General features: G+C 37.1%; 2 protein-coding genes across 3 annotated transcripts; both read right to left on the bottom strand.

Annotated features, from left to right (window-relative positions):
• Positions 1–99: 99 nt before the first annotated feature.
• On the bottom strand, positions 100–5,372 carry cd4-2.2 (CD4-2 molecule, tandem duplicate 2). Its single transcript, XM_026284529.1, has 10 exons — positions 5,261–5,372; positions 4,263–4,309; positions 3,959–4,117; positions 3,733–3,864; positions 3,402–3,632; positions 3,055–3,296; positions 2,779–2,884; positions 2,194–2,369; positions 2,045–2,112; positions 100–476 (listed from the first exon to the last, which is right to left on the bottom strand). The coding sequence occupies exons 2-10, from the start codon at positions 4,294–4,296 to the stop codon at positions 371–373; spliced, it is 1,254 nt and encodes a 417-aa protein (XP_026140314.1). The 5' UTR covers positions 4,297–4,309; positions 5,261–5,372; the 3' UTR covers positions 100–370.
• A 654-nt stretch (positions 5,373–6,026) lies between these two features.
• On the bottom strand, positions 6,027–15,060 carry usp5 (ubiquitin specific peptidase 5 (isopeptidase T)). Of its 2 annotated transcripts, none has more exons than XM_026284528.1 (20): positions 14,773–15,060; positions 14,188–14,316; positions 12,673–12,739; positions 12,444–12,571; positions 12,163–12,308; positions 11,845–12,029; positions 11,675–11,769; positions 11,407–11,600; positions 10,760–10,831; positions 10,055–10,145; positions 9,777–9,902; positions 9,537–9,690; positions 9,276–9,450; positions 9,102–9,190; positions 8,837–8,965; positions 7,660–7,803; positions 7,426–7,568; positions 6,870–7,020; positions 6,687–6,771; positions 6,027–6,591 (listed from the first exon to the last, which is right to left on the bottom strand). In XM_026284528.1, the coding sequence occupies exons 1-20, from the start codon at positions 14,878–14,880 to the stop codon at positions 6,498–6,500; spliced, it is 2,505 nt and encodes an 834-aa protein (XP_026140313.1). In that variant the 5' UTR covers positions 14,881–15,060; the 3' UTR covers positions 6,027–6,497. The 2 variants fall into 2 exon arrangements, with proteins under 2 accessions (XP_026140313.1, XP_026140312.1); XM_026284527.1 differs by having other exon boundaries at positions 8,780–8,965; positions 14,773–14,880.
• Between the last annotated feature and the right edge of the window lie 422 nt (positions 15,061–15,482).

Here is a 15,482-nt window from a genome sequence, read left to right as displayed (position 1 = left end):
GACACCTGTGAACTACAACAATTCCAGCTGCACCAGTTTCTGCTCATTAAAATGTGGGGAAATCCACACATGCACAGCAGCCACACATGCAGGAGCATGTTAAAATAATATAAAAATTTTATTTAAAAAGAAAAAAAACATTCAACATTCTTGTCATTCAAATAGTACAATAGTAAAAACATTTTATAGACTCTGCGATGTACAGTAATGTAATTTAAATGTACAGTAAACACTAGATAATCATTGCCCATTTCTAAAACAAATCTTGATAAGTGCATGTCTTATTTGACATCATTAAGCAAGAAGCACATTTAAAACCACAGGCCAGCATGGCAAGGTTTTTTTGTTGTTGTCTTGCGCTCTGCTCCTCTCAGCTGGTATGCTTTGGGCCTGCTGTACGTGTACGTGGGTTGCGGTGTTGCCTGGGAACTGGAAGTGGCCTCGCTTGCACTCCAAACTCCACTTCTTTCTCAGTGCTACAAAAACAACTGCTGTAAGACTTCTGTGAAACAGTAGCAGTTACTGTAGTGCATTTATGCTTTATGCTTAAATTTATGTGAACTGTTAACTACCAATTAGGAAATAAAAAAAAGTTGTGCCCCCAGAATACATAAGAAATATGGACTGTGTAAATATGACATCCCAAGCTGTATCCATTTTGACATTACCAGTAAATATACAATATGGTGCAAACACCTGTATTCTGTCGAAAACTGAAAAAAAAATCTTACAACTCAAAAAATGCAATGCTGCATTCCAATGTACAGTATTAAAAAGGCAAAGGGATAAAAAATACGGAAACAACCACAAACATTTCAATATTCAACACTGACCAATACTGAAAAATGTCACCATGGTTTCACCATAACCACTCCCTCTTCTTGGTCTTCAGAAATGTCAGAAATTTATTTAGTTACACTCTATTGGAAATATGATAATATTTTGTAATTATCATTAAATCTGTCAATTTTTTTTAATTGTGATAAATTAACATATCAGGGAAATGGTTTCAAATCAAAATATGACTTTCTGTTACGAAAGAGGATGTTGATTTCATGCATGTCCTCAGATGAGGACACCGGGACTAAAAACATGTTTATTAAGCATTTTGGGAGACAAATGAATAGGGAAAGAAATAATATATAATCAGTAGTCTATGAAATAATGGTAACCCTTTAGAATAATGATCCATTAGTTAATGTTAGATAATTTATTAATTAACACGAACAAACAATGAACAATACATTTATTACTGTATGTATTCATCTTTGTTAATGTTAGTTAATGAAAATACAGTTATTCATTGTTAGTTCATGCTAATTCACAGTGCATTAACTAATGTTAATGAGCACAACTTTTGTTTTGAATAATGCATTAGTAAATGTTGAAATTAACATCAACTAAGATTAATAAATCCTGTAGAAGGATTGTTCTTGCTTAGATCATGTTAACTAAAGTAGTTAACTAACATTAAGTAATGGACCATTCTTCTAAAGTGTTACCGAAATATTATATATTATCATGAAAATTTTGTCAATTATTGCTCCCATTATTACACTTCTTTTTTCATTACATATTGTCCCCAAAATACATTGATATGCAAATTAGATTTATATAGATACACTGTATGTAATGAGAAAACCAGTTTATGGTCATTTTTGCACACATTTTGCAGAAAGAAAATGTGTATATTGAATCTTTCAGTTAAAACATAGTTGATAATCATCTTTATACACAGTTTGGTATGAAAACAAATTAAAACAACTCTTGAAGACTAAAAATATATTGGTGATTTAAAAAATCTATTGTTTTTTGCCTATTACTCTTACTTTATTAAAGAAATTGAGTCCTGATGTCCTCAAAATGACATAGCACAACTTATTAATTAAATATCTTTATTATATTAATTATAATAGAATATATAATGCAATACAACATTAGATACCTTATTTTGGTTTAACATTTAGATTTTTTTGTACAAACTTCAGACTGACTGCAACTAGTATCACTGTATTACACAGAGGAATGGAATTGGAGGAAATACCTGTTGCACTGACAGTAGTTGTTTTCTGTAAGAGGCTGCCGCATGGATCTCAGCTTCCTCACCCTCTTCTGTGTAAAAAAAAAAAAAAAGAAAAAAAAATTTTTAAACGAGCCACTTCCTTTCTCACTTGCTTGCTTGCCTTCGCTCACCTTCATCCGTTTGTTCCTTCTTTGAACAACTCCAATCACGACGATAAGTGCGATCAGAATCAGAGAACTGGCTCCTACAGCAATCCAGATCCACAGCTTTAGACCATACACTTTCTTGCTCAAGGATTCCATAATTGGAGGTGGTTTCTCTTTCCTTTCAGTGGACCCCTTTACAACTGTTCAGAAATCATTATAACAAAGACTGAATCTAGGTTTAGTGATAATAAAAGTCTGACAGATACCATTACTTGTTTTCATGTTATGGCTGATAACCGATTAATGTCTATTTTGTCAAATTAAAAATGACACAAAAGATCTAATAAATAGTTCCACTTATAACAATTTAGGCATATAATATGTTAATGTAAAGTATGAAAAAATATATTTATTATTTTAAATATTATCTTTAAGTGAGAGATAGATGACAGCTAACATGATTTAAATGTAATGTAAATATAAGGTAAATAAGCATACACAATGTCCAATATCTAATTTCTAACATCTGCCAATTAATGATTCTGATTAAAAAAAAGTGTGCATCCCTAGACTGATCTTGTTAAGCTGTGCAGAGTTGTTTTGTTTTACCTGAAAGTTTTTTTTCGACAACCGTCAAAGTCATCTTAGCACTCAGAATCACTCCACCCTCAAACTCCACTGTACACACAAACAACCCTTCATCACTCTTCTGCACCTGAGAGAATATGAGGGGAAATTACTGTTAACATTAATATATATATATATATATATATATATATATATATATATATATATATATATATATATATATATATATATATATATATATATATATTAACAGGAAAATCATTCTTTAGATTATTAAAAACAGTGTAAAGTATTTACATTTTTCAAAGTGACATCAAAGTTGGTGCTGAGCTGCCCAATGGTAAAGTTGACCCTTGATAAATCCTTGCTGTCCCAGTGTAAGCCTGCGTTTGTGTTCGTCAGGGTTGGGAAAGAGACTTCTTTGAGGTGGTCAGCCTTCCATCCCCCACGCAAAACACGCTGAGATACTCTCTGAGGAAGAGAACAGGGCAGCTCTATGTCGTCCCCAGTAGAAGCATTAACATCTGTGCTCTGGAGATCTGTTGGAGACCCAGACAAATGTCAATGATAGCATGAAATGTGAAGCATTATAGTAATAAAAAAAAATCACTCATTCTGATGAACTACTACTGAGGGAAACCAACCAACAACAGTCAATGTTACACTGAGCTTCAACTCATCATTGACTTTACACGTCCACAGGCCTTCTTCTTTTGAAGTCACAGACTTCAGTTGAATTACTTGATTGTTTTCTTTATATTCTTCATTATTAGGGGGTCTCAGCCACTGTACTTTAGTATTTGGGTTTCCTGTAATTTCACAGTGCAGCTCTGCGTCACTAGATTTCAGCAGCACTGGGCCTGGTTTCACAAAGACTGAACGAGAAATGGGAGTAAATATGAGAAATAAAATAATTATAAAAAATAAATAAGTAGAAACATTTAAAAAATGACGAGCACTACTTTCGTCTCTGACCTGACACAACATACACTTCGTATTGTTTCTCTGACTGCTTGCAGAAATAGTTTCCAGAGTCACTTGTCTCCAGTTTAGGAACCCTCAAAGTGTCTCCATTTAAACTTGCTTTACTCGCAGTATGTGAAGTACCTTTAAAAATAAAAGTAATTTACAGTGTGACTATTCACACAATTACATATTCAAATCATTTATGGACTGAATGGAGAAGAACTGAGTCTGATACCCTTCCGTCTCATCCCACTTTTGCCTTTAATGCTTAAAATGAGCAGGCCATTAAATGTCCATTCTATATCACTGTTTGAATCCACTCCACACTTCATGGAAACATCTTCCCCAACTCGCTTATAAAACACATCACATTTCCCACACCATATACACAGCGCTGATGGAGAGAAGGATGGAGAGAAGGAGGGTTAAACACAGCGAGACGAAGAAAGCTGTACAGGTGAAGTAATCATAGACTGCTTCAAATAAAATGTATATTACAGCTTAGAATAATACAATGCACTTTATGAATTTATGCTTACCAAGAAGAATAAATAGGATCTTGAAAATTGCCATTCTGCTCCTTTTTCTAAAAAATATAGTCCATGAAAATTAGTTTCTTTTTAAATAAAAAGCCTGGAGTTATATTAAGATTTATTTTCGGTGAGAAAATCCCAACAATTTTATTTTTGTACACAAAAAGAGGCTCATGCTTTTACAAAGAAAAAAAGAGCAAACAGGAAAAAACATGTGACTATGAGCCACAAACGCAACTCGCTTAAGAAATTTTGTTTCGTTTTCATTCGTTTCGTCTAGAAATCTAGAAATATTCATAATTACGACTGATTGACTTCGAATAATCTGAAATAAATGAAAAATTTAAATGACTTTTAAGTAAAAAAAAAAAAAAGCTACCAGCAAAATATTGAATGCCTCCAAATTGCAGTCTACAGATTCTTAAAAAACAATGAAAAGTTTACTGTAATTTTTAATCAAAGCTTTAATGTACTTCTAATGCATGTATATATATATATATATATATATATATATATATATATATATATATATATATATATACACGCAAGATTCCCTATTTTTAGTGCAAATGAACATTTCTATTTGAATATGCAATAATATACATATTACAGTCATTAAAGGATAACGCATTTTCATAAATCCTGCAAAAATCATGTGATTATAAAGTATTATAATCTAAAAATATGTATTTGTCGTTTACTTCCAACTAACAATAGCAATTTTAAATAAATAAAAAAATCGAAAGATATGTAATTAGCATACATAGGCCTATTTAATATTTAGAAGGCAATAAAGTTAACGAAGAGATAAAACGTGTATCATGGCTTCAGATTGATCATTAAAGAAAATCTTCTTTTGGTTGTTAAATACCTCGAGCAGCAAAAATCAATCATTCTGCTAGAACTCATATTTCTATCTCGATTTTCTGTGTTTTTATTTAAGAAACAATCGCTTATGCAAGTGATGTATTTTCACAGCTGAACGCTCTTCTTTTCATACTCACGTTTGGATGCTGTTTTATGTTTGTTGATAAAGTTTGAGGCAAGTTCTGCGCATTTAGTCCAACTGGTAAAAACTATCGTGTGCGGGAAACCAGTCGACACCAAAACCTGAACAAGAAACTGAAATGAGCTGAGAGCGGAAGAAAGCAAAAACTGTTGTTTGGAGAGAAACAACCAATGTAGGGCAGAAAACGCCTCTCACATGCACTTCACTCTGGGAAATCCTTCACATAGGGTTAGATTTAAGAATAAAGTTATAAATAGGGTCACAATAACGAATAAAACAAATAAATTAATAAAAATATCTAATCGATGTCAGCATTTTCACATTAATAAACATTTATAGCACCAACAGAACTTAGGCCACTAAACAAATTCACTCATCAAATCTTATCAGCAGTCAAACATCATGACGCTTTAACCTCACGCTGTTTACCAGATAAATGACCAAATCTCATCCGTGTTCTTTATACACTTAGAAGAGTTTCATGTTTTTACATTAATACTCTTTCCACTTTCAGTATTGAAAGTGCATTCACGTTACTTTCTGTAATAAACATGTTTATTAATGCTGACACTGCATTAGGCAGAAAGTTCCTTAATACACACACATAATTAATACACAGAGTCAAAAGCAGAAGCCACTTTTTTATTATTTTAAAGCAAAAGGAATTATCCCTCCCTCCCCCCCCCCCCAAAAAAAAGGAGAACAAAACAAGGGAAAAAGTGAAACTGCACAACACCTTTTGCATTCATATTTTTTTTACATTTAAAAATCCAATTCATAACGTTCGACCGTTTTTTTTTTTTTTTTGTGATTTAGTGACATTTACTTGCCATTAAACATTTGCAAGAACATTCTGAAACACAAAGGAAGGAGGAGCTTAGCTCTAAAAGCGATGATGTCACAATAGCCACTATCCAATCAGGGGGAGGCACGAAAGAGACTAGAGTGTGTGTGTGTGTGTGTGTGTGTGGTAAGGCGTTGTACAACAAGGCGTTTTGAGTAAGAACACTAATCTTCACATCTTACATCTCATTTTTTCCCCTTCTGCCTTCATTACAATTCTCTTGGTAGTGAATATGATTGACTGAGAAGTGCTTTGACTTATTAAATGGTGCGTCAGTTTAGAAGCAGGAGTCTGGCCCTACTGTTTCAGTAGATCAGATACAGAGGAGTGTGTGTGTGTGTGTGTGTGTGTGTGTGTGTGTGTGAGGGAAACGCTATTCTAGTTTACTCTATTCAACCACTCTTCTGTAAAAGTACAGGTAGCCCAGGTCCTTAGGTGGTTTCTCAGAGGCACAAACTTTCTGATCATTAAAGATTACCCACCTGAAAGAAGCAAAGAGTGACAATGAATACATTAATACTGAGATATTGAATATGAATAATGATAGAGAGAGACATGGATAGAGAATTTCACTCACTGTTGGTCCTTCTTGATGTGGCAGACATAATGACCACACATTGTGCTCGTTCCCATGTGACTGATGAACGCAAAAAGCTCATACTCTTCAGGTAAAGAAAATGGGAAAGATGGGAAGAGAGCAAAATATTTATGATTCAGTTTACAAAAATCACCATTTAATAAATACCACAGAAACACCTACTTCCTGGTCCGTCACGGACACGCGGTCCTGGAGGAGGTTCCCGACTGGCTTCACTTCCTCCCTCTGAGCGCCCACCTTCAGACACATCCATGGACTCCAGATCATCCAGATGAGAGAAGATCCAATCCACGGCTCGCTCCAGAACATTATTCTACAAATACAGAAATTGATAGATAGGATTTGAACCTCTTAAAGAAGTCATCAATTAATAAAACGGCCCGTGAAAGCAAGCACAGATCATCAACCATAACATGTTTCACTCTTTATTTATTTTACAAAGTTTTTGTAAAACTTTTTACTACCAGTTCCCATAATTCAGGACCATGATTTGTGTGACTTTAATGCTTTAACCAGAGAATCTCAGTGATGCCACTTCTTGGTCACAATTTTAAAATAAATGTTGCATTTTTTTTGATACTGAGGTAATGTAAATGTATTCAATGTAGCAGCTGGGTTACATGCAGAATGAGAGACAATACACTTTTAGTAGCAGGTCTATGGATCAATAAAACATTTTGTATCCCCTGGGTTGAGAAAGACAGTTGCCGTGTCTCACCGTAGCTCTGAGAGCGCGAGTGGCCTGGTCTCGGCTGAATCCCATAGAAATAATAGTTGCTAGATGTTCCTCAGGTAGACTCTCTGTGGGTGTGGTGCCAGGAGCAGAACTTGATCCAGGATACACTAAAGGTGCCGAGAAATCTGCAGAAGTTCACAGAGAGAATATTACTGGAAATCTGCATTCTGCTTTAATTCCTCTTCACAGCTGACACTCATTGAAGAGTGAATTTACCAGGGTCTTCCATGTGTCCCATCACCCAGTTCATAGCAGCATCGATGCCAGTGTTGCCTGTGTAGTACACGGCCTTCCTGCAGGCCTCCAGAGGAAAACCCATCTCACACAGCTGAGACACTGTGGAGTCATCCAACACCGGAGCTGAGAGACATACAGAGAGAGAGAGTGCTGTACAGACATGTTTTTATACAAACACTTCTAGTAATTATTACACTGAATGAATAATGACAATTAATAACTAAAAATCAAAACCATCCTTAAAGGAAGAGGTAACCCAAAAATTGACATTTTCAGAAAATTCTCACTCTCAGTTCACCCAGGATGAAGAGGATTTTATTTCTTCATCAGAACTGATTTGGAGAAGTTGAGCATTACATCACTTGTCCACCGATGGATCCTCTGCAGTAAATGAGTTCAAACAGTCGCTAAAAACACTACAATAATCCACAACGTGACTTCAGTCCATCAATTACCATCTTATAAAGTGAAAAGTTACGACATTTTCTTCAGTGAAAAATAATCTCATCTGAATCAGGAGAGAAATATGCACAAGACAAGCACAATTTTAAAGTGAAAACGGTTAAAAACTGTTCTAACAAAATATGCTGGCAAATGATTTTTCACTGGAGAAAGCTTCATTATGGAGCATGGAAATCTATTTGTTTTAAAATTAAAGTATTTTTTCTTACAAACATGCAGTTTTTCATGCTATAAAATGTTAATTGATAGACTGGAGTTGTGTGGATTATTGAAATGTTTTTATCAGATGTTTGAACTGTCACCTTACGGCACTCATTCACTGCAGAGGATCCACCGGTGAGCAAGTGTTGTAAAGCTGAATTTCCCTTCTTCCCTTCTTCATCAGATCATTTTTCGATCAACTATTCCTTTAAATCCAAAATAAATAACATTCAACTGAAAACTAAATATTAAGACTAACTAAGGCTGTATGAGATATCATTTATATAGCGAGCAAACAAAGATTTAAAATTAAATGAATAATAAAATTAAAACCGACACTGTAAACAAAGAAGAAAGCAAAGGAAAAAGAAAGAAAGAAAGACGAGCTTAAGTGACAGACAGATGCAGTGGGAAAGAGGAGAAAAGACAGACTGACACAGCAGTGGGGAGTAGAGGGAGTCGTCCTCCTCGTTGCCCTGGGAACCCAGGATACCTTTAACCTCCACATCAGGGGTCATGAGAGGAGGTGGAGCCACCTCTGGCAGAAGCTCCTCCCCTGGCTGCTGTCCCATAGCACGGAGCGAGCTCAGATCCAGCGTGTCAGGAACGTCAATGCTCACATCTATTGAAATCATTCCAAGAGTAAATTAATATTCAGACAAGGGCTGTCAACCCATTAACAAATCAGTTTAAAAGGATGTAATTATCTGTGCAAAAGGAACACCACATTCTCAAACGGCCAAAAATATTTAATTCACCTAGTTTTTTAGGAACCCAATCGAGGCCAAAGGTGAATTTCTTAATTTGGATGACAAGATGGTCAGGAAATGAAGCAAAGCGAGTGATCCTAAGAGACAAAGAGATATAAATACACTATTACACACAGAAGAAAACCAAAGACTAACTGAGAATTAAATGAATATTAGTATTACTTTGTGGCAGTGGTTTTGGCTTGTACTGCAGAGCTCCAGAAATCTGTGAGAGTTTCCGGTTCGCTAAGAGCAGCCAAACAGACAGCAAATGGGATCTGAGCACGTGGTGCGGCAGGGGGAGGGGCTCCAGATGACTCCGCCTCCTCTCTGCAACGCTCTGCTTCTTGTAGCTCCTCTGATAAACAGGAAGAGAAGATGACGATAAATGAGAGGAAGGATAAAACAGATTGGATACACAGAAGCATGCTATGAGTGTCTAACCCATATTAGTGGCCTGGTCCATGGGAACAGGCAGCTGGACCATGTAGTCCACTCGCTGGGTATATTTGGCCTTTTGTGACTGCTGGCATACGATCTTCTCCTCCACTAGGAAGCGGAAAGCTTCTGAAGGATTCATGCCTGAACGACAGTTCCTCTGGGAAACATGAATAAATTATAAAATGAGTGAAGGCAAAAGTAAGTAGTGTAAAACAGAGACAGCATCAAAATCATCATCATTACCTCCACCATATTTATAAAGTGAAGAAGAAACTCCTGCGCATCCTGTTGCCGATTGGTAGAGAACTCAGGGTGGCCTCGTCCCACCAGAGCTTTGAACATGCGAGGTGCTATGCCAACCTGGTCTCCCTGTACAAAGAAAGTCATTTATAAATGGCTTTTCCTGAACAAGCAGAATGCATTTCTGGATTTTCTTGCAAAAAAAGGTCACATTCTGTACAAAATCTATGAATGATTTAAACACAAATTTCATGTATGAGACCCAGTGTGTGTGTACATACCCTGGGTTCAGTGGAGGTACTGGGGTCATCTCCGGGGTCAGGGGCCGGCTTAGAGTACTCTCCAGAAAGAAGGCCATAACCCAGCTTTGCTCTGATTTTAAAAAGTGGAAATGAAGGGTAGAAAGATACAAATTTTGGTTACTTTAAAAAAATCACTATATTGTTTAAGCTCGATGATTCAATCAAAGCTGATAATCAGTTTTCTTTCTCTTTTTTTCTTCCAGGTAACCGGGAGAATTGATGTATGGTGACCCCTGCTGGATAGATGATATTACTGAAGCCCCTGCAGGAACATGAGGACTAAAGAGTTCAGCCTGAAATGAAAAAACTGTCTTCATTTTGTCACTCTCTATTTTGTTGTTTTAAACCTGTTTGAGACTCTTTCTGCTGTGAAACATGACACTGTTCATGAACACTGAAAAGTGTTTCACAAATCTTGTACTGCTCTATATTCCAGGTTTGCTTAAGTCATGAAAGGGTTTTGTGAGCAACAAAGCATAATTTTTGTTTATTTAAACACAGGGCACCAAGATGTATTTAACACCAGTGATTAGAAATGACCCATGTATTATTTAACCAAAATGACTTGCCAAGCTTACAATACATGGAAGTGTGATTTGAAAGCTACTAAATAGAGCAACATTTCAGGGGTGTACAATCTCTTTTAGACTAAAGTGTACCAGAGTTTCTGGGACAGGTACTTACACTTGAGTCTTAAAATCCTGGGTAGGGTCACTGGGCGCCTCGTTAAAGATCTTTTCGATGTTGGAAACGTATCTGAGTATCAATGAGAGAGAGAGAGGAAATGATGCATTTAGAGAATTTATTTCAGCAGCAATAATTCTGTATAAACATAAAAAAATCACACAAAACATCCATACACATGTACAACGCCATTCAAACATAAATTTTATTTTTAATGTTATTGAAAGTCTCTTATGCTCACTTAGGCTGCATTTATCTGAATAAAGTAATATTATGAAATATTACAACTAATTTGAGTGTTCAGCAGCCATTGCTCATGTCAGTGTCACATGATCGTTCAGAAATCATGCTAATGTTTATTTGGTGCTCAGGAAACATTTATTCTTATTTTCTGGTTAATATTTATTTTTTTATTAATTCCCTTCAATGAATAAAAAGCAAAACCCCCCAAAAAAGCATTTATTTGTAGCACAAATCTTGTCTAACAATTTCCCTTTAGACTAATTTAATTCTGTATAATTTATAAAAATAAAAAAAACTATAGTTATTATAGATATGTTTTTATATCCATGGCTGAAATATTGCTGAATCACCATAAAAACTCTAGACCCACACAAAGGCTGACAAAGATTGTGAGAGGCACTGACTTGGTCTGGAAGTCTGGGATGGTGAATAGCACTTGCATGACGGAGTTGAGGTAGCAGCTGTTTCCCAGGTTCTTCATCCCGGTGAGCCCCGGGCCCCACAGGGGCCTCAGAGTGGTACCGGACTCCTGAATCACCTCCCACTCTCCCACACGCTGGTTCACTGCGATCTCCAGCTCAGTCATGGTTCTCTCCGTCTAACAAAGAGAGACAAAGACTAAAAAAACGGCATCTTCAGCAGTTAAAGAAGAGGTTTTTCAGATGACCGTACCTTTTCCATAGTCATCATATCAATGCCAAAGTGAGAAAGGTGTTCTGGAAGCTTAGGGTCTAAAACCATATCATCTTCGTCATATGAATAGACATCTGCAGAGACAAACACATCAAACAGGGTAATCATGAATATGTATGATTTAATTCGATTTTGTGTGACAACTCCACCTGCTCCGTCGGGTGTTATTGTGCCCAGTTTGACAGCCAGTGGGTATCCACTCTGCTGGTAGTACAGGAGGGCATGGTTATTCCCCCCTGAGCCATCAAAATATCTCCGCCCACAAAAAATCTTTCCGTCTGTCAGATTCATCCACAGGTTTTCCTGTAGGTCACAGACCTCACACTTCCAGCCACTGAAAGAAAGAAAAAGAAAGAAAGAAAGAAAGAAAGAAAGGTGGGTAAATGTAAAGAATCACTTACTCAAACTTTCTCCTGAGCTCAGCTGTACATATCAAATGTGTCTACACCATTCAAACATGTATGCACCTCGGAGGGATTTTGACCCCATTGTCGAGTTGTTTAAGGTCAGCTGCGTGTTTTGACTCCTGTCGCACTTCTCCGTCCCACTGCTGCACCTGCAAAGTGTGTGACACTGAGTCTGCTGCCTGCAGCCCCGCCATCGACAAAGACACCTGCCAAAAACACCAAAACAGCACAGCCAATCAATCAAAGTATGCTCTGTTATAAAGTACAAAGCACTCAATTATGACTATGATATAACAGAGGAAACTCATTTTTAGACAAATGCAATAAAAAAAATTACTCACCCGTTCCCGAACAACATCTGGCATGGAGGCTAGATCTTCTGATGTCACTTCCTGTCGGTCTGGGAACAGAACCACCTTGACCTCTTCCTCATACTGCTCCTGCTCAACATCAAACCCTCCCTCGATCCCTGCAAGAAACACATGCAAACTTTTCAGCATTTTACATTTTATAATATAAACACAGTCACAACACAAAACTGAGAAATCTAAAATGTATGCAGGTGTTTACCAATGGCTAGTCTTGTGGGCTTCTTTTTCGGAGGGTCACCTGATCCAGAATTGTTTTCATCCTCCTTCTGATACACAGACAAGGTTAGTCTATATATTTGCCATGAATCAGCATATTAAATGCAGTGAAATTACATGATGTAATATGTTACAATATTTTCTTTAATACCATATGTAACATTTCTTCTAAGGTTCAAGCATTTTCTATCATATTAGTCTGCAAAGACATAAATAAGCCATGTGTATACGGATTTGCAGAAAAAGTCTAAAAATTCAATAGAGTGCCAGAGAGTTTGGACCAAAAGACAAACGTTCATGATCTTTGGTTCTATACATAAGTTGCTTATTAGATTTTGATATGTGGGTGTGGCACTCAAAAAAAGTGGAGCCAGATGAACGTGAGCTTGCCAGATATGGTTAGAGAATCCTGTATATGATGCTGAGAAGTACACACTACAGGATTTTTTAAATCATAACCGATTTTGAAATCTGGTTGCAGCACACACATGAGGAGAATCTTTGCAGATCATCTTCCCTCAAATATTAAACATGAATACACTACAAGATTTGAACATCATGGCACATCATACATGGCAAGATATTATTAAGATTATCGTGCCAGAGGGAGTGCCTCACGTGATCTCACGCAGCAGATCGTCACTGAATTCGTTGTTGTTTTTTAAGCATGCTAGCTTTGTGCACTAATATTGAGGCAATTTCACTCAAACGCTTCTCTTTCTCCTTACAGTTGTGATGCGTTTTTGCCATATTATACAGGCAGTTGTGTTACTACAAAATCTCAAGAAACAGTTTCCTCTGTCTCCACTATCCAACAAAGCCGCACATCAGTTGTTTTGCAGTTTTGCGCATTGGCTGGGAAAGTACTGACATAATCATTTACGGTTACATTTCCAACGAGTGCTTGCGGTGTTCGGCCAATCACAATGCACTGGGTCAGTTGGCCAATCAGAGCAGACTGCGCTTGTCGGAAGGAGGGACTTTGTAGAAAACACGCGTTTGAGAGACGCAGAGCATAGAGGACCTAAAATAAAGTATTATGTATAAACTACAAACAGTATTTGAAAAATGAGGTGTTATTTCAACACATAATTTTTGAACCCTTTAAAATATCAGTTGAAATAGTCTGGGCTGATCGCTTCAACAAAAGCATATAACGATTAATAACATTTTTGCTCACAAAAGGTCAGGCTTTAATGTTTTAAAAAATATCTTAAAAACCGATTTCTTTATGGAGAAAATAAATGGATAAAAGATTTTTACTTCCAGTACCCAACTCTGTTGAACTTAAACATTGCGGTTTGTCCCACCCAACCTGACACAGCAAGGCAATGGGATTATCTGTGTGTCTGTCCAATGAAAGACAGAGAGTGTCCAGGAAACCTGTTAGACGCCCATCATTTTATCTGAATGAAGACTTCAAATCACTACGAATGTTTACTTAAACCATGCATGATTATTATTTATAAAAGCACAGAATGATGTGTCACGAGCTTACCTGTGTTTTCCGGGTCCGGGTGATGTGCAGGTAAGCTCTCTGACCGGTTTTGGCGTAGTGTCTTTCGACATACTTGCTTCCAAAGCCGAGAAAGCTGTTCATGCAGACATACAAGCCTCCCTCACTCTCCTGAAACAAAAGGAAATAATTGTTTGAATGAAATACTGTTGGTCAGTACCATGGGTTCAGTGAAGCTGTGGCCGTCTCATGCGCATGATAAGAGTTACTGATGCACACGGACTCATCCAGGAAAGAAACTGCAGCTACAAGCGCATGTTAGCGTTAAAACTAGCTCACAGCTAGCTAAAGTAGTATACATAAACTGGTAGCATATAAATCAAAGGAAATTAGTGGTTTAGTCAAGATGTGACCAATGAGAGCAGAGTCAAAATTACGATGATGACTCGGCTTGACATTATGAAGGAAAACAGTGCAAACTTGTGAACTCATTGAGCGCTAGTTAGCAAATATCGCAGCTCCTGACAAGGCGAAAGCAAAACAACCACCTTACGCAAATAAAAACCATAAAAATAAATGCCGAAAGTGCGCGATGACTGTGCAGTCGCATGCTACAGCTGAACTCACCGGGCTGGAGAATGAGAAGGCGCACTCGTCTTTGTGAACACGATCTCCGGGCCTCGGAACCCGAATCGTAGACAGAACCGACATCAATATCTCGCTAACCTCCGTCATTATCTGGCTAAACACGATTGGCCTTCACACGCTTGAGTTTTTAAGCCCCCGCTCCTGAGATACAGTCCGCTTGAAGTGTTTGACAGCCTCCTTCTTTCTCCCAGTTTGCTCTCAATGAAAAGCTGCTGCTGATCCAGTGTGTTTCATTCGAGGCCAGGGGCGCTGCTTACTCTCAGCGCACGCATCACAGCAGTAAGTGTTTGACCGTAAAGCGACAAAAAAAGCGAGCATTAGATTTTTACAATCCCCATTTAATTTAAACATAACATATTATTATGAGCCTTAGCTTAATGCCTTCCATGCAAGAGTTAAATAATCGTTTAATGCAGTATAGCAATCCCGGCATAAAAAATACTTTCTTTAGCAGTTCACAACTGAAAAGAAATAAACCTTTATCGAGTCTCATGTATTTTCTGTATTACGGTAAAATGGAAGCCATGACAGTTGTCAAAATGAGAAAGCGGAAATTTTACCTCAAGCAAATAATAACACTGGCCTCATGCGGCTGGGAGTGTAAATGTGCGCAAAAAGTTTTGAGACCGTTTGCATCTAGGATAAATGTGATGTATCAAATATATGGATTGTGTTGCTTTTGGGTTAAG

This window comes from Carassius auratus, chromosome 16 (assembly GCF_003368295.1).
Source record: "Carassius auratus strain Wakin chromosome 16, ASM336829v1, whole genome shotgun sequence".
In the NCBI taxonomy this organism is placed as follows: domain Eukaryota; kingdom Metazoa; phylum Chordata; class Actinopteri; order Cypriniformes; family Cyprinidae; genus Carassius; species Carassius auratus.
Note: the sequence above shows the minus strand (reverse complement) of the source record. Positions and strands in the feature narration are given on the sequence as shown.

Coding starts and splice junctions, on each gene's coding strand:
- cd4-2.2 (XM_026284529.1), bottom strand. CDS start 4,296: ATGGCAATTTTCAAGATCCTATTTATTCTTCTTG. Junction 2,370..2,778: donor TGTCGAAAAAAAACTTTCAG/GTAAAACAAAAC, acceptor ATTTCTGAACAG/TTGTAAAGGGGTCCACTGAA. Junction 2,113..2,193: donor GAAGGAACAAACGGATGAAG/GTGAGCGAAGGC, acceptor TTTTTTACACAG/AAGAGGGTGAGGAAGCTGAG.
- usp5 (XM_026284527.1), bottom strand. CDS start 14,880: ATGACGGAGGTTAGCGAGATATTGATGTCGGTTCTGTCTACGATTCGG. Junction 8,966..9,101: donor TTGGGTTCCTAAAAAACTAG/GTGAATTAAATA, acceptor TGATTTCAATAG/ATGTGAGCATTGACGTTCCT. Junction 7,021..7,425: donor CTCGCGCTCTCAGAGCTACG/GTGAGACACGGC, acceptor CTGTATTTGTAG/AATAATGTTCTGGAGCGAGC.